Genomic DNA, 19,664 nt, shown 5'->3' on the forward strand with positions numbered 1-19,664 from the left:
AGCTAACGATAATATATTAACAAACTATATCACTGGTTACATTTCACTGAAATTAATTTCGCAGTAGGAAAAAGTTAGTCATTTTTAATACACACACACAAAAAAAAAAAACAGTACAGCTGCTGGGATAATCAAATAAATTGCCATTTCTGTTTGCAAAGCTGTATTTTTTGCTATAATGCTAGCCACATAGATTAAGACGTTAATAGCAAAATATAAATGATTAACTTGAATTAAATTATTACAGAGAGAAAAATGTGGGTAAAATATTCTCACAGGGAAATTTCCCTATGGAGATTGACTGAGGGCTTGTGAGATGCAAACCATAATGACATGCAAAAGAGAGAGGAATATGCCAGAAACACAGAAGTTAAGAATAAATGCAGAAGAAACTTTTCAATACATGACAAGAGGGGAACGAGAGACAAGGAATCATCACCCCAAGAATAATGTAAGACTGTGGCCAAACAAGAACATGAAGCCTAATTTTTTTTTTTGTAAGTTTAAGGAGAGATATGATAAGTATAATGTGTAAATAACAGATAAAGTGGGCCTCTTACAATAAGCCTTCAGAGATACCTGAATAATAATAATAATAATATTTAAAAATGAACAGTTTTTGAGGATAAATTTATTTTATACATCATTTATTTATCTACAATATTTTGATTGACTTAAAAACGCAATCTCAAACTCTTTCTGTACAAGTCTACGTAAAACATACAACAAGAATCGTCTATGTATACACTCTGTCAACAAGTTCAATATCAATTATAAAAATAAATGCCTTAATATATATATATATGTATATATATATAATATATAAATCCCCCAAAATCTAATTATACATGATGTGTTTAAAATGTGAATGATGGCTGCACACGTTATTATAGGTGTTTAATATAAATGCATATGTCCATTATTTGCACTTTGATTAATGTCATTAACTAAGTTTAATTTTATCTTCCAAGTCCTAAACTGAAGTTTTAAACTGCCACAAATGAAAAAAAGCTGCTGATTCCTGCTATAATTAATACCATCAAGAACATGAATAATAAAAGAAAATTGCAAAAATGTACAATCCCAAATAAAATCTTAAAATTCAAAAGTAATCTACAAAATTTTCCAGTAGTGCTTTCAGTTATATCCGGATACTGAAAGCTGTCCACATTATGCAATGAACTAGGAAGACCTTCACTTTTGCATTTGGTTTCTATGACTATGGTGGAAGGTGGCATAATCCAAGTTCTCATATAGGAAATATACAACATACACACATGTCAACTTTTTACCACTCCTATATAAGGGTTTTCAGGATTCATGCATTTGCACATTTACATGTAAACACAAACACAAGAATGTTACCATCATGTTCCACAAGATGGGATGTTGTTGCTAAAAAAACAACAAAAAAACTAGTGACTTCATTTTCATGGTTTAGATTTATGAATTTTAGTGATTGTTCCATCCATCCTATGGTAATGCGGCTTCATATCCGTAGATGGTCGATTGTATTGTAAGTGATCATAAACATCATCAACTGTACAGGAAAGTGCTTCTGAAATAAAAGATAATATTCTAAATGTCTATCTTATTTATATCTTATTTAGCTTTATTAAAATAAAAACAATAAACTATATAACTGATGGAAGTTTTTTCACTTGGCTATGCTAACAATTACATATTTGGTTTAATCCTTTATCCAAGTGTAAACAAACAAAGTTTGCACCTGAAATATTTTCAGGACTGGGGCAACTCGTGGTAAAGGTGGTATAACTTCTGATCACATGCCTTAGTATCCCATAATGCAAAGCACATATCCTTATGGGTATGTATAATGCTATGCATTATGGAAAGGATCACTACCAAGACCGGTTTCGACCTTTATTGAGGCCTCGTCAGTGGGAGCTAGACCCAGAGATGGTGATGCTAAGGTGGAAGTAATGTAAAAGTAGTATCACCATATACCAGTTGCCAAAAGGTGTCAACACCTTATTATTAAAATTCTCTGGATTAGAGATAGTTAATGGAAGTTTTTTCACTTGCTATGCTAACAGTTACATATTTGGTTTAATCCTTTATCCAAGCGTAAGCAAACAAAGTTTGAGCCTGCAATGTTTTCAGGACTGGGGCAACTCATGGTAAAGTTGATATAAGTTCTGATCCTTTCCACAATGCATAGCATTATACCCATAAGGATATGTGCTTTGCATTATGGGATACTAAGGCAGGTGAGCAGAACATATACTGTTAAATTCTGAACGAAAGAAATTTTAATCCATAAGTATTTCATTCAGATTTAACAAGCAACAATATTCACAGAGCTAATATTTGTATATCAGAAACTGTGAAACCGATTGTAAACAACCAACAACATTCATAATGTAAGTATTTTTCTCTATACATTATGTTACAGTTATTCATTGTAAAATTTCCAGAAGTTAAAATTATGTGAACTTTGTGTAAATATTTGTGTCATGGAGCGAATAAGATAATTGGATTAAGAAGTAAAGACCTAAGGCATCGCATCGCATACACCAGAGAGGAATTGCGCATAGAAGTTTCCCACGAAGTACCCTAGGAGAGACAGCGGCACTGGATGCAAAGGAGAAGTGACATGCCATGGACAAAGGAGAAAGAACGTGACATAAGAAGGTAAACATCGCGCCTCAGATATATATATAGAGCATGGCAGCGTCAGCTCGTGGCTTTTTTTCCCCTTCATTCGAGTGGTCATCAAGTTTGGGAGATCCCACGGAGGTCGTAGGAGCACGTGGAGATGTCTATGGGCAGCCCACCGGTCAAGCAGTAGTTCAGCGGAGCACAGATTCCGATCCTGCAGAAGGGACAGCGCAGATCGACAAGTCATGCCGAGCCACTTGACCCAATAGTGGCAAGCTAGAGTTATTTACTTCAGAGGAGGCGAGCTGTGCCTGAGCCCACCAGTTGATTCTTTTGGATGAAATCGAGTAGGAGCATGGTCAATGAGACGGAAGCACTCCCGAGACAAGTGTGGAGAAGGCCAAGTATTTCTACAGTCCCTGGTAATGTAAATGTGCTAAAAGGGATAATTATTGTTCGCGCAAAGAACTTTCAGTTATTCATGTTTCGTTAAATGAAAGGATTCTAGAGCTTATGCAAAGTGAGAATGGAGAACCTTATGTTCTAAGAAAAAGGATTGCATAGGAATATGTTAATACCGTAAGGTGTACACAATCTGTTAATTCAATAGCCTTTAGGAATGTTGCTTACTGAGTGAATGTTTAGCTATTAATTGAAGCTGTAATCTAGATTCAATTGAGATTTTGAGGCATGTTGTAAAATGTTAAGAGAGAGCTTACATCATTTAATTAATTGATCTTATTCTCAAGGATAGTTGTGATTCTATGCCAGTAATTGTTGTTACCTGTAAAATATATGATTTGATAATTAAATGTCTTTCTTTTGTATTAATCTAACGACTTGCCTGATTTTGTTCCTACTGCACCACTCATAAAAGTCAGAACCAAGGCGGGAGGTAAAACATAAAGGTGGCTACGACTGCAATTGAAATTTAGTTGTTGTATGATTTAAGTACTTAACGAAATTGTCTAGGTGTTATATAATAGTGTACTATTCTGAGTGTTAATTCTCTGATTTTTGAGTTATTCTCTTGTCTACGATTTAGGGTGGCGCAGCATAATATAAATTTTCCCTAAATCCGAAAAGGGATTAGGACCAGGAATGAAACAAAGGAATTGGTGCTACCCAAAGGCAATCCCTTTGTCTTCCTTACTTTGCACACGATTATTAAATTAATTGGCAGCCTAGAATTGTAGTGCGACTGCATGCGAATACAACGTTAATAATAAAAAAGTAGAATATATAATAAGTAAGAATAAGAAAATATTACAATACCACCTTTACATGAGTTGCCCCAGTCCTGAAAATATTTCAGGTGTAAACTTTGTTTGCTTACACTTGAATAAAGGATTAAACCAAATATGTAATGATAAACTATATAATTATAAATATAGATAAATAAATAAATTAATATAAATATAATTTTATTACTTTTAAGTTCAATACTTAAAAACACCCAATAATTCTCAGTCTCATGTCCTTTGGCACTAGAAGGGCAGTAAATGAAACAACCTCCATGATTTCTATTCCTCTTCACATGGTCCAAAAAAAAAAAAAAACTGTTTCAGTTCTTCTGATCAGATCAGACTGAATAACAGAAATCATCCTCACAGGGAATAAAGACTTCATCCCTTATTCCACTCAAAATTCACAGCCACCATCTAAAGTGTGCAAACACAGTAAAAGAAAAATAACCTCTGCATACCATGAATTGCCCAAGACCAAAACTCCAGCTGCTCACTCAGACTATACAGAGGCAGCTGTAAAAGAATCATAACCAAATCAAAGTCAGACCTAGAAAGGACAAAATGCTGTAAACTCGCCTCCTATCCAAATAGCAATCACTCCTTCTGGTTCCTTGCCAAGGCCACTGGTTTCAACTTTTGCCCATCTAGATTTCCACCACTCTCACATCCATGTAGTCACCTCACCTAAAGACAAAACCAACTTACTGGCATCACTAATATTTGCCTGCACTGATGACTTGGGCAAAGTTCTATCCACTCTGCCAAGAACTGCTCTCTAATGTCAATCATAGTCTTCCACTAGAAAGAAACCTGCAGAATTCTTAATAACCAGCACAAAAACATGGCATTTTGTCCTGATGGTATTCCACCTACTGTATTAAAAACTTGTGCCCTAGAACTAACAACTATCCTGTATCACTTAGGATAGACTCTTCAGTCTATCCTATTCAACTGGCATCTTATCCTACAACATGGAAATAGGTTCGCATTCAGCCCATCCCAAAGAAAGGTAATAAAAGACAACCAATGAACTACTGTCTAATTGCTTTTACTTCTGTTCTCTCTAAAATTTTGGAGAGGGTCATTAACAACGAACTCTTGAACCACCTAGAGACCTACCAACTAATCAGTGACCAGCAGCATGGATTCTACCACTCACAATCTAAAGCTAATCTTGTAGCTTTCGCTACCCACCTCTGGATTCAAGCCATGGAAAAATTTGGAGAAACTCACATGGTCACCCTCAACATTTTAAAGGTAATCGATCGGGTTTGGCACAGGGGCCTACTTAGCAAACTGTAATCTTATGGTCTGCCTTTATCATTCTGCAACTGGATTGCCAACTTTCTCAATGGTCACTCACTATACATCATGGTAGATGGTTTCCTCTCCTTAGATTTTCCACTAATGCAGGAGTACCCCCATGGTTCCATTCTTTCATCCACTCACTTCTTCTTGTATATAAATGACCTGCTCTCATGCACTTCCAATTCAATCCATAGCTTTGCTGATGATGGTACACTCCATTCCTCCTTTGCTAAGGGGCTCGCGCGAGCCTTTTGTTAAATTTTTCTCAAATTTGCGAGCCCCTTGTTCGTCTTGTTTAATAATCTTGTAGAACTAGAAAATATCACCGTGGAATATATATATATGCTACTATAATTGCTACTTTAAATTCATATGGATTTTCTGATAACTATATAAAAAATCATTTCATTGCCTTTTGTTCTGATGGAGCTAGTGTAATGTTAGGAAACAAATCAGGTGTTGCAATCAAACTTCTCCAAAAATTTCCCAACGTTTGATTTAGCATTGCGCTCATCGTTTACACTTAGCATTATACGATTCGATAAAAAACATTAAAGAAATAAATCATTTTGAAATATTTATGGATAAATCATATGCTTTTTATCATCAATCACCAAAAAATCAACTAGAGTTAAATACGATTGCAAAAGGCCTTGATATCAAAATTTTAAAGATCGGCCATGTGTTTGGACCACAATGGGCAGCTTGCAGTTTACGAACGGTTCTTGCTTTGTGGAGAAATTATCCAGCTTTATGCAAGCATTTTGCATTGAACGATAAATATAAGGGCTTTTTAAACCGACTTCTCAATTTGGAATTTTTAAAAAATCTAGCATTAATGATTGATATCCTACAGGAATCATCATATCTGGCAGAAGCTCTACAAAGTCGCGATATAAGTATTATAAGGGCTAAGTTAGGTGTTTTTTTTTTTTTTTTTTGCTGCTCGACGATGCGAGCTACAATTTTCATAGCTCAACCACTAGACAGACCTACTACACCTCCGATCTTTCTTGGGACAAACACATTTCAACTATAGCTTCTGCAGATACCAAAAAAATTGGTGTACTTTTTCCCATAGAATATTGCTCCTATATTTGGTGTGGTGCACTAAAATTCTCTTTAAGGTAGTTCAATTCTATTCAAAAGAGGGCAGTCTAGCTAATTAATAATCCCTCTCTCTTGGGTTTCTTCTCTTCAGTTTCTGATTGTGCCTCTTCTACAGATACCATCATAGACAGTATTTTGATTAAATGGCCAGTATTGTTCCTTCACTTGTCTTCAAAATCATTAGAACAAGAGCAACTGCTAATAATAAGAAGGGAAGTATCTGTTCATATTTTTTTTTTAGCTGAAGGTTGTATTCTTCAGGAAAGGCAGAGTAGGGAATTTCGTTCCAAAGAAAAGAAGTAGATGGAATGAAAGAGGAGGCAGTGAAGAGTAGAACCTTCAGCTAAAAAAAATGTGAACAGATACTTCCCTTCTTCTCATCTTGCCCATTAATCTGCTATAGGTCTTATGACCTTTTGTGACTAGATCTATCTATCTACATATCATAGTCCTTTGAATGTTAATATAAATGGAAAACTTCTGGAACTGTGTTAACCAAGGTCATAACATCATCATCATCATAACACTAATTACAGGTATGGACCATATTGGTCTGTTCTGGTCTCATTATCCATCCAATATCCTTTTTTTGAGGTCTACCCTGCCTTCTTTTTCCAATTGGCTTATACACTAATATTTGTTTAGGATGTCGGGTGTTGGCCATTTGGTTTACATGTTCAATCCATTTTTGTTTATAATTGTTTAGTTTTTCTTCTATTGATTTAATTTTTAGTTCTTTTAAAATGTCTTCATTCCTTTTTTTGATCTAATAATGTGTATTTTGCAGTTCTTCTCATAAATCTCATTTCACTTGTTTTTATTCTTTGTTTATCTTGTTTGTTTATTGCCCAAATTTCACTGCCATAAAATAATGTGGGTATTGCTAAAGTATTGTATATTTTTAAGTGTGTTTCTTTTTGTATTATATTTGGGTTGAGTGTTCCATTTATCAGGCCTATAATATGTAAAAATTTAGAAGTTTTTAATTTTATGTCCTTTTCTCCTTCATATGATATTTCATATCCAAGATAACTGAAAGTATTTATCTGTTCTATTATTAATAACTATTTTGCTTCTAACAGGAGTTTGTCCACAAAATGCCATTGTTTTAGTTTTATCTATGGAAATTTTCATTCCAAACTGTTCTACTATAATGTTTAAATTATACATTGCTCTTTGTAAATAGTCTTCCTTATCTGATATTATTACCTGATCATTTGCAAAGATAGTGTATTTATTTTGTTATTCTGGGAAATTTCTATACCTTGATTGTTTAAGGTGTTCCACTGTATTAATATTTCATTAATGTAAATATTGAAAAGTGTTGGAGACAGAGGGCATCCCTGTCTTACTCCTTGGTTTATAGCTTGTTTATCAAACAACTTTTCATTTATTTTCATTTTTATTTCATTATCTTTATATATATTCAATATTGCATGTAGTAAAATATTAGATATATTTATTCTTTGTAATATATCAAACAGCATATATTTTTTTACTTTGTCAAATGCTTTTTGTAACCCATAAACAAAAGATGAGTTTCCAAATTAAATTCTCTTCTTTTTTTCTATAAGTAGTTTTAAACAGAAAGCTGTGTCCATTGTAGAGCGTCCTTTTCTAAATCCATTTTGACATTCTAATAATATTTTTTCAGTATGTTTTTAGTTTTTCATTAAGCATTCTGCTATATATTTTGTAGTATGTGTTCAATAAACTAATACCTCTGTAGTTAGCAGGTTTTGTTTTATCCCTATTTTTAAATATAGGTATTACTATGATTGTATTCCATTCTATTGGTATTTGTCCATTTGTATATATTTTATTTAAAAATTTTAGTAATCTTTGATCAAATTTTTTTCCAGCAAATTTATACAGTTCGGAGTTTATCCCATCTTCTCCTGCTGATTTGCCATTTTTTATTTTTTAAGGTTGTCCTTTAATACTTTCATTGTTATTATATCATTTAAGATATTTTGTAAGTTTCTGGTGTAATTATTTTTGATGCGTAGTATTATCTGTCCAAAGATCTGTAAAGTAATCCAAGAATTCTTTTACATCTATTTCACAATTTATATTTGCAGTTTCTTTTATATCTGCATTCATGTGTTTTAGTATTTTGTACGCACTGGGTCTTATTTTGTATATGTCATTTTCTAGATATGATATAAATTTTGGTTTCTTTGTGGTTTCTCTTTTGGCTATTGCTCGTCTTTTTTTTATATTCAATTTCATCTTCTTGTTTTTTGCTACTTAACCATCTTTTAAAAGCCAACTTTTTATTTTCAATTATTGTTTTTATTTCATTGTCCCATATATGTAATTTTTTATTTTTATGAACATTCTTCACTGCCTCCTGTTTCATTCCATCTACTTCTGTTCTTTGGAACACAATTCCTTACTCTGCCTTCACCAAAGAATACAATCTTCAGCTAAAAAAAATGTGAACAGATACTTCCCTTCTTCTTATCATCTTGCCCACTAATCTGCTACAGGTCTTATGACCTTTTGTGACTAGATCTATCTATCTATCTAAATAATAGTCCTTTGAACATTAATATAAAAGAAAAACTTCTGGAACTGTGTTAGCCAGCTCGAAATAATTTATTCAACCAAAGTCATAACATGTTAAGACTAATTTTCTAATCTTAAAGAGAAAAAAATATATTCACATATATTACCATTTACATGCAAAATATTCAAGAAGGTATAGCATATTAAAAAAAAAAAATTATCAATAGTGGATAAATGACAGCAACATATCTAAATCAACAATACACTGAACCCGAGAACTGTATTCTGATACAGTTTATCAGAAAGAAAGGTGATGTAACCGAATACACTGCTAATTCTTTTTTGATAAAGGTGAAATACTGGAAAGAAAATAAATCTGATTATTTCTACAAATGTTTTTACCATTAAGTCTTAAGATGAATGGTAAACAAGTTTCAAGCTTGCATACATTGAAAATTCTTGTCATGTATCCAAGCCTGAGTATTGAAAGGAATGTTTTCTTTGAGTACAGTGAGCTATTCAAGGATCAAGAAATCACAACAGGCTTTCATCCAAATCTCAATCTCTTTATCTTCTTTTTCTATTAGTATTAAAGTTTTGGATGGACTAGTTATTAATAACACCATGTTTCAACATAAAAATGTGCACACATTCACATACAGAGAAGATACAAGAAATAAGAAAAGACTAATTGACAATGTTATTGTTAGACAGTGACGTTTTAACACTAGTTCAGGACACAAATTTATACAGAGCATTTGAAATTGGAAGTAAGCACTAGTGCTGAGCAGGACAAAATTAAATTTCGTATTAAAAAGAAGGGTGTGTAAGAAAATTTTGAAACGAAAAGCTGAACTGTAGAACTCAAATACAACAAACATTATTCAAGAAAACTGAAGGAGTTTGAAAACAAGAAACAAATCTTGAAGATTCAGTGGCAAACTCAGAAGAAAACATTTGATTGAATCAGCCAGAGAGACATGTGGTGAGGTAATCTCCGAGAATAGAAAAAATCCAGGATGGACTCAAGAAGTTAAAGAGGCAGGTAAGGAAAAGAAGAAAGCATTTTGAAAGTTCCTGGCAAGTAGATCAGTTTGTGCTCTAATAGAATATACAGAAAAATGTAAGAAAGGAAAGCACTGTGTAAAACTAACTAAAACCAAGTCATGGGAAGACATTAGTAAGGACATAGAAAATAAATATCAGGAAGGTGGTAACATATTCTGGAGGTTATTGAAACAGCTCTCAGAAATGGAGGAAAGAGCCCTGTAAAAGGAATAAGGAATTATAAAGGTGATATCCAAACTGAAAATATTTTGGATGTCTAAAGTAATTACTTTGAAAGACTGCTAAATGAAACAAGCAGTGATAACATGGTGGTAGAAAACATTCAACAGGAATGCAGTTAGGAATATAATGTCATCTACTTCAAGTGCTTCTGTATATCAGCACTTGAAGTAGATGACATTATTATTATTTCAGTAACCTCCATGGAGTCAACAGTCAGACTCATTATGGGAGGCCCAATCAATCAGCAACATGTCTATCATAATGAACTTTGAAATTATTTACACTCCCTGCATTTACAATGCATTCCACTCACCAACAACTCTCCACATAAAAAATCTACTTCTCACACCTTTTCCCACAAAATCTTTATACAACTTCCAGGGATGGCCTCTCGTTCTTCCTATTTTAACATCTGCTCTTTCTATAATTCCTTCTGTATTAATCTGGTAGGATTCCTGAACTAACTTATAGGTCTCTATCACATCTCCTCTTTTTCTCCTATCCACCACACTCTCTCAAACACTCTTCATAACCAACACTGCAGAGCCCGGATATCAGCAATACTCATAAACTATCTAACTTTGCATCATCAGCAAACATTTCAAGATCTCCAGTCAATCCACATGAAATGTCATTAACAAATAAATTGAACATTACAGACCCAAGAACAGAACCATAGGGCACACCGACAGTCACCTTCCTTTTCTGCGATACTGCTCCATCATACACAACTTGCTAGTAACTTTCAGAAAAAAATCTTCAATCAATGTAACCAACCTCTTATCTAATCTCATCTTCTGCAGCTTATACACCAATCTGTCATGTGGTAATTATCACTGTATACGGATCTCTCTTATCCAGCACATTCATCACCTTATCATAAAATGTAAACAGGCTGCTGAAGCAAGACCTGCCCTTCACAAACTTATGCTGACCAATCACAGAGCATCTTATATCCATCAATCTAATCTTGCAATTGTATTCCTATCAAATTTTTCCTACACTCTGACCACAACTGCAGATATACAAACCAGTCTACAACTGGAAACTTCTGTCCCAGAACCATGTTTGTGGAGAGATATTATTTTGCCTTCTCCCCATTCCTTAGGAACCTTCCTCACTGCAAGACTCATTAAATAACCAGGTCAAGTGCATGGCTAACTCTTTTGCACATTTTGTAAAAATATGTGGTGATATGTCATACATTCAAACAGCCTTATTAGCTTCTAACCCAAGCAACACCTGATACACCTCTGATTTTTTTCACCTTTAATTCTCCTAATCCTTACCACCCTTGTATATATGTTGCACAGCATCATTAATTCAAAAAAGAAATGCTCAAATATTGATCTTACTTGGAACACTGGGTAAGGAAAGTCCACTGTAATTCTCCCATTCAATTTTATTTCCTTTTTTATACACAGGTATATGAGCACTCAGTATACCTCAATCATCTGGAATTCAACCCTCTGATCACATCTTCTGAATTACAAAGCTAACCCAGTGTAAATCTTCATAACTCAGAAGGTATGGTCGGAGGCATGAATTCCAGATGACTGGAGTAGAGTGCTCATGATATCCATCTATAAAAAGGGAAATAAAACTGAATATGAGGATTACAGAAAAATCTTGCTACTGAGTGTTCCAGGTAAGATTTATGCAAGTATAACTGAGAAACTACTAAGAAAAATTGTTGAGGAGAAAGTTGGAAAAGAACAAGCTGATTCATGCCAGAGATTTTCAGGATCAGATTTTCACTTTAAGACAAATAGTTGAGAAATCATGGGAATATAACAAAGACCTGTATTCAAGTTTTGTAGATTTGGAAAAGGCATATGAGAAGTTGCCAAGAGAAAAGCAGTTCAAAACTCTTCAGTTATATGGTGTAAATGTGATATTATATCAAGCAATATTTAGTCTTTATTTGATTGTAAGTCAGCAGTTAGAACTGAAAGATGTGCAGAAAGATGGTTTGATGTTAAATCAGGTTTGAGACATTATCTCCACTGTTATTCATTATCTATATGTATCATATTATAAGGGAAAATGGTATTAAACCTGATATCAAAATTGATGTTCTCTTTTGTTCATGCATATGATGCTATTTCTTCTAAATAAATCAAGTACAAGTCTGCAGGATTCCCCGACTAAGCTGAAAAAACTACTGAAGTAAATCTGGTACGAAAATCAGCATTAAAAAGACAAAGACAATGAAAATAGGCAGAAACACTGAAAACATCAACTGCATCCTGAATGGAGAACCTATAGAAAAAGTAAAACATTTCAGCTATTTAGGCACAATTTTTAATGAAGATGGAAAATTAAATTTGGAAATAGCAGAATTAGCAAAGGTGGTATGGTAGGAGAGGGGTGCTTAAGGGTCAAAGCTGTATAACTGAGAGGAGACCTCCACATAGCCTTTAAAGGAATGCGGAGAACCGACCAGGGCTTCTGACGTAATGTCCAATCCTCACCTTCTCGTGGTGCACCCTGTTGGGTATCTACTTTGATACTGAACGAATGAGGATGGGCTGGCAATTTGGGATTTAGCCGACCAAATTGTATTCTTATTGGTTAAACCAAAATAAAAAATGATGGTACAACATGACAAAATTTCATGCCGGCTGGGGCGTCGCCCGGTTAAACAAGGCCCCCGTTGTTTTCGCCAGGGAACCAGGGCGAACAGCGAAAAGTCAGCTACTGGAACAAATCTGAAAATAAACCCCAACTCAACATCACCAGAGTTAAAGATCGGTACTATCAATGTAAGAAGCCTGAATGGCAAAGAAATGGAGCTAGCTGAGGAATTAGCTAAGTACCAGATCGACATAATAGGGGTGACTGAAACAAAAAAGACCAAAACTGGTGAGATCTTTCTGAGCAATAAATACAAAATGTTATATTCAGGCAATGACAATCAAGGAAAAGAAGGAGTAGCCATAGTATTCAACACAAAATACGAGGCTAATCTTCTTGAATGGCAGTCAGTCTCAAGTAGAGTAATGTGGGCAAATATGAGAATGGGAAACTGGACAATGAGACTTATTTGTGCCTATGGTCCCACAGAAGGTTCTACTAAGGTAGAAGTGGATGAATTTTTTGAGGCTTTAGAAAAAGCAACTGACACAATGAAAAAGGAAAAGTTGGTCCTTGTTGGGGATCTAAATAGTAGAGTAGGAAATGATTGTGAGACATACAAAAATATTTTGGGAAAATTTGGAGAAAAGAGCAAAGCTAATAATAATGGCAAATATCTGTTGGATTTCTGCTCAGGACATGGACTGGTTATTACTAACACCATGTTCCAACATAAAAATGTGCACAAATTCACATGGAGAGAAGAGGCTAGGAATAAGAAAAGTCTCATTGACTATGTTATTGTTGATAGTGATCTTTTCTCCCTGGTGCAGGACACCAGAGTGTACAGAGGATTTGAAATTGGAAGTGATCACTATTTAGTCTTGAGCAGGATAAAATTGAATTTCATATTGAAAAGAATAACATGTAAGAAAGTTTTAAAGCGAATAAAAGTTGAGCAGCTCTTAGATGTGAACTGTAGACTAAAATACAGAAATATCATTGAAAAGAAAATGAAAGAGTTTGAGAACAGGAATCAAACCTTGGAGATTCAGTGGCAAACTCTGAAGGAAACATTGATTGATTCTGCCAGAGAGGCATGTGGTGAGGTTGTGTGCAAGGATAAAAAAATCAGAACTCCCTGGTGGACACAGGAAGTTAAAGAGGCAGTGAAGGAAAAGAAGAAAGCATATCAAAAGTTCCTGTCAAATAAGTCAGCTTTTACTCTTACAGAATACAGAGACAAATGTAAGAAAGCTAAACAGTGTGTAAAACTAGCTAAACAAAAGTCATGGGAGGACTTTGGCAAGAATATAGAAAATAAATATCAAGAAGGTGGCAAAATATTCTGGAGGTTGTTGAAGAAGCTTAGGAATGGAGGAAAGAGTGCTGTAAAAGGAATTAGAGATGATAAAGGTGAAATGAAAACAGGAGAAAAAGATATCCTTGAAGTATGGAGTAATTACTTTGAAAAACTGCTAAATGAAACAAGCAGTGATGACAGCACAGTGATAAAAAACACTGACCAGGCATGCAGTCAAGAATATATATCCATACTTGAAGTAGAAAAAGCCATCAAAGGCTTGAAATGTGGAAAGGCAGCAGGAGTAGATGATATTCGACCAGAAATGCTGAAGTATGGTGGTATAAGAGTCTTACAGTGGCTGCACTGCATAGTTCAGAAAGGCTGGACAGAGGGACGAATTCCCGATGATTGGAGTAGAGCTCTCATAGTACCCATATATAAAAAGGGAAATAAAACTGAATGTGAGAATTACAGAGGTATTTCTCTACTGAGTGTTCCTGGCAAGATCTATGCAAGTATACTTGAGAAACGGTTGAGAAGAATTGTGGAAGAAAAGCTTCGTGAAGAACAAGCTGGATTCAGGCCAAATAGAGGCTGTCAGGATCAGATCTTCACTTTACGACAAATAGTCGAGAAAGCATGGGAATATAACAAAGATCTGTATTTAAGTTTTGTCGATTTGGAAAAGGCATATGACAAGGTGCCAAGAGAGAAGCTATTCAATACGCTGCAGTTATATGGTGTCAATGGGGCATTATATCAAGCAATACTTAGTCTTTATTTGAGTTGTGAGTCAGCAGTTAGAATTGAAGGAAGTACAGGAAGATGGTTTAATGTTAAATCTGGTGTGAGACAAGGATGTACATTATCCCCTCTGTTATTCATTATCTATATGGATCACATTATGAAAGAATGTGGTATTAAACCTGATATCAAAATTGGAGATGTTAATGTCAGTTCTTTGCTTTATGCGGATGATGTTATACTTCTAAATAAATCCGCCACAAGTCTGCAAGATTCTCTGACTAAATTGAATAGCTGTTGTAATAGATATGGTATGAAGGTCAGCAATAAAAAGACAAAGACAATGAAAATAGGCAAAATCATTGAAAATGTCAACTGTGTTGTGAATGGAGAACCTGTGGAACAAGTAAAACATTTCAGCTACTTAGGCACAATTTTTACTGAAGATGGTAAACTAAATATAGAAATAGACAACAGAATCAGCAAAGCTGGTATCGTGGGAAGTCAATTGAATAAATTCATATGGAATAAGAAAGAAATTAGTCGGAACACTAAATTAGCTGTATACAAGACTGTGTTCAAACCAATTTTAACTTATGGATCTGAGAGCTGGGTCAGAAGTAAAACACTTGACCAAAGATTAGAGACCGCAGATATGAGAGTCCTGAGAAAGATTAGAGGCGTGAACAGATGGCATCAATGGCAATATCATATTAAAAATGAGGATATTAGGAAAGAACTTGACATTGTCAGCATCCAGGAATGCGTTAGCAGAGCTAATCTCAGATGGTATGGTCACTTAAATAGAATGGGAGAGGAAAGATTAGCAAAACAAGTGTTCTCTGCCAGGTTGGCAGGAAAACGACCCAGAGGAAGACCAAGATATAGGTGGATTGATACGGTACAAAGTGCCTTAGACGATAGAAATATAAGATCTGATAATGTTGGAGTCTTGACAAGTAACAGACTGATTTGGAGGAAAATTGTAGATAGGAAGTTAGTAATGATGTAATTTTTTCATGTAGTACTGTCATATCCTGTACACCCCTTGAGGGTACATGGCAGGAATTTGATGATGATGATGATGATGATGGTATGGTAGGAGGTCAACTGAATAAATTTATATGGAACGAGAGAGAAATTAGTCAAATTTCTCTCTCTCGTAAAGATAAGAATCAAAGGATTATCAGATAAGCATTAGAGGTTAAAGAATTTAATCTAAAGATTTCTTATATGCATCATAATCATCATTAAATTCCTGATATGCACCTTCAGGGTGAAGAATTGCTATAGGATAGCATGACAGGAAAAACTTGCATCATTACTAACTTCTTATCGACAATTTTTGCTCCAAAGTTATCCACTATCTGTTAAGACTCCAGTGTTGTGTCTTGAATAAACTAAGAAATGCTTTAACATGTATTATTCAGGACACAACTTTAATTTAACTTAGGCAGAGAATGTGGAATGTTGGCAATAGATTAGAAAGATAACTTATGTATATAAATCAAATTTAAGAGCACGAAATTGTACAAAGTTGTATAAAAATGTTTGTTAGACATAATCTGTAATGCATGTAGGCCAGATATAAAAATCAGTGTAAACTGTTAAACCTACTTAAGAACCCCATTTCATACTAAAGTAGCTAAGCCTGTGAGCCAGAGTTCAAGGGTCACCTTTAACCGTCCTGTGTTACGCATACAAAAAAGGGGGAAGGTAGTTACTGGAAAGAGAAACTCAAGCGCTTTCCAAGAAGAGCAAAACAAGTGCACGTGCAATGTAATAGAGGGAGCTGAATACTATACTGAATATAGGAGAATAAAAGGGGGGTTGAGCCTGGAACACGGGAATATTCTCTTGTCGACAATACGACAAGAGATCTTGTCTTGATCTCTTGTCATATTGTTTTCCTGTTGGGTGGTTCGGAAGGCAGTTGGCAGGCAGTTTCGCATAAGGGGGGGAGTGAAGTCTGTGATGTCGGGCAGCGAGCGTTCGTAAAGAAATGAAGCTGGATTCTATGCAAAGCTGAAGGTAAAAATTCCAGTCCTAGCAGAATCAAGCTGTCGCTGAAAAGCCCCATCGAGTTGTTCCTGAAACGCAAAGATTTTTGAGTCTGTTTCCGGCAGAAAGAATGAAGATAGCGTAACCCCTACGTTGGTGTATAGACAGCCAAAATAGATGAGAAATATCCAGAAAAACGCGTGGTGCAGAACAACGCGGAAAAAAGTTGGTAAGGTGCTATTGCTCTAATTTTGTGTGAATGTTCATTAGAAGAAAGAAGTTTGTTTACGATTGTGAAATTAAGAACTTTATAGTAAGGAACTCTGTGGACAGTCACTATTTAGAAAGTTAACCTCGTTTGTGAGTAAGAAGAATTGTTTAGGAGAGATCTTTTGTAACTTGTATGTGATAGGATTAACTTGATGCAATATGAAAGGTAGAATTTAGTGTCTCAGTAATGTTAGAATGGTTGATAGTTTGTTCTTACGAGTAATACTGCTAGAAGGAATTTAGCTTAACTTATTATCATTTGATTTATATCCCAATGTGTAATTAGTGTGTTTAGCATGCCTTATAAGTTTTAATTAGTTCGAATGTGTTAATCTCTTAGTTTGAGTTTATTTAGTATAGAACATAATTAAGTGTATGAGTTTGTATTGTGTTTTAGATATTCCAATAAACATGTCATATTTTCCTGAACCTGAGTAATGCCTGATTACGATTCCAAATTACCACTTATAAAAATAGAACCTATTTTGGTGGGAAGGATTTAGAGAGTGAATATAAAATATAGATTTAGGTCACGACTGCAATAATCTGAATCTATACGGCAGTTAAAATAAGATATTGTGTAGGTAATCTTCAGACTCTAGTATTGTATCCCTGAGCAAGGATCTTTTCTGCTATAGGATACTGGCTGGTGCAGCAAAATATAAATTTGCCAGTATCCGAAGAGGAAACAATTCCTAGATATAAAAATAAGATTAAAGTAAGAGAAGAAAGAATAAATATATAACAATAGAGCAGCCAGTAGGATTATGATAGAAGAAGGTTTAAGTAAGAAAGGATAGATATATAAATAAGAATAAATTAAAGGTAAAACAACTAATTAAGTATAAAAAGCATAATTAAATATAGAACATCGATAATAACAATAGAACACTTTAACACTGCACCAGGCAACAGCGCACTTCTAAATAGGAAGTTTGATGGAGTGAGTGGAAAAAAAAAAAAGCTATGAATTAGAACAGAATATGTTCTGGAAGTTGGCAGTTGAGCAGAAAACTACAGAAAACACGAGAAAGCTTTTCTTTTTTTCTTTAAAGACTAAAAGAACATTATGAAGAAACAATCAATTTTCCCAAGTTAACAATTTCTTTCCAAGGAGAGCTAAGTTTAAGCAATAAAACTGCTAAGATTACATAGTTTTTTTGAAGTAATATGCACTTCCTTTAAAATACATTAAGCAGCACACTTGTTCTACTTAAATACTTGAATGCAGAAGAGATGAACTTTTTTTGTGCTCAAGGATAAGGAAGAAGTTTCAAGAACAAAAAAGGGAACTTTAAACTACCTTTTCTGTTTCCTCAGAACACAAAGAAACTGATATACTAAAGAAGACATGAAAGAAAAATAGGTATGAGTTAAATTTCAATGACCACAGTTGAGAGAGGTAAAAAAAAAAAAAAACGGCATTTATTAAAGATCAAAAACCTTCTGATCTTGAAGAGAGAAGAAACAGAAATAAATCTTGTGTGATATTGATGTTCTTTATGTCGGATGATAAGTTTGTGGGCCCTTGTCTCTTTAGAATATGTTATATTTGTATATATATATTTGTATATGTATATTTGTATATAGCACTTGCAAAACAAACATTTTACACACGCTGTTACACCCATCCGATACCATAATTTACATTAATATTATTTGTTTGTAAATAAGAATATTATTATTATTTGGTAATCTCCATGGAGTCAGCCTCATCATGGGAGGCCCGAAAACCAGAAACATGTCTATCATAATGAGCTGTTAAGTCATTTGCACTACTTGCACTTACAACGTACTCAGGGAATGCATTCTACTCACTAACAACTCTCCACGTAAAAAAATCGACTCCTCACGCCCTTCTTCACCATGTCTTTATACAACTTCCAGAGGTGACCTCTCGTTCTTCCCATCTTAACATCCAGTCTTTTTATAATTTGTTCTGTATTAATCTGATAGAATCCCTAAACTAAATTGAAGGTCTCTATCATGTCTTCTCTTTTCCTCTTAACCATCAACCTCCATATTCCACATTCGTTCCAATGCTCTTCATAACTAACACTCCAGAGTCCTGATATCACTTTGATTATTCGTCTTTGGGCTTTTTCTAGTGTTTCCACATCACAATGAAAACTAGGGGATCAAATCTGAGCACAATAGTACATATGTGGTCTGACCATTGCCTTATACAGATGTACCACACCACCTATTCCCCACATTCCTATAATTAAAATCTCTCATTAGGATCATCTTTCTTTTACTTGCCCAACTAATTTGTCTTAACATTTCACAATCAATAGTCTCCACATTCCCTGGCCTATAACAGCATCCTATTAGATATATTCTACTGATCTCAACTTCACACTCAACAGCTTCAAAATCACACATACTACTATTTTCCATTTCAACTCTTGAAGGACACAATTCCTTTGCTACCATTAACAATACTCTCCATCATCTCTTGATCTTCCTATCCTTTTGGAAAATTCTATATCCTATTATTTCAAGTTCTCACAGTATATCATCCTCAATCAACCAAGTTTCATTTATGATAAACATCTTTGGGTATACTGGTTCAATCGTACATTAGTATACAAAAATAACAATTCTCGACTCTCTGAGGCCATTTCATCAACACAATACTCTTTACTCTCTCTCTGATATAGCACAATTCTCTTTTC

The 19,664-nt window shown here is 34.4% G+C and overlaps 1 protein-coding gene across 2 annotated transcripts in view; it reads right to left on the bottom strand.

Moving 5' to 3' along the window:
- Nucleotides 1–611: 611 nt before the first annotated feature.
- Nucleotides 612–19,664, bottom strand: part of LOC150093796 (uncharacterized) — a 544,781-nt gene continuing 525,728 nt past the window's right edge. For both annotated transcript variants that reach the window (XM_090413179.1, XM_090413180.1), the window contains exon 25: nt 612–1,558. In XM_090413179.1, the coding sequence (XP_090269305.1) occupies nt 1,431–1,558 (128 nt within the window). In that variant the 3' untranslated portion in view covers nt 612–1,430. The remainder of the gene's footprint in view (nt 1,559–19,664) is intronic.

The sequence above is a fragment of the Typopeltis vanoorti genome, chromosome 23 (assembly GCF_054136105.1).
Source record: "Typopeltis vanoorti isolate ZY-2024b chromosome 23, IOZ_Tvanoo_1.0, whole genome shotgun sequence".
In the NCBI taxonomy this organism is placed as follows: Eukaryota; Metazoa; Arthropoda; class Arachnida; order Uropygi; family Thelyphonidae; genus Typopeltis; species Typopeltis vanoorti.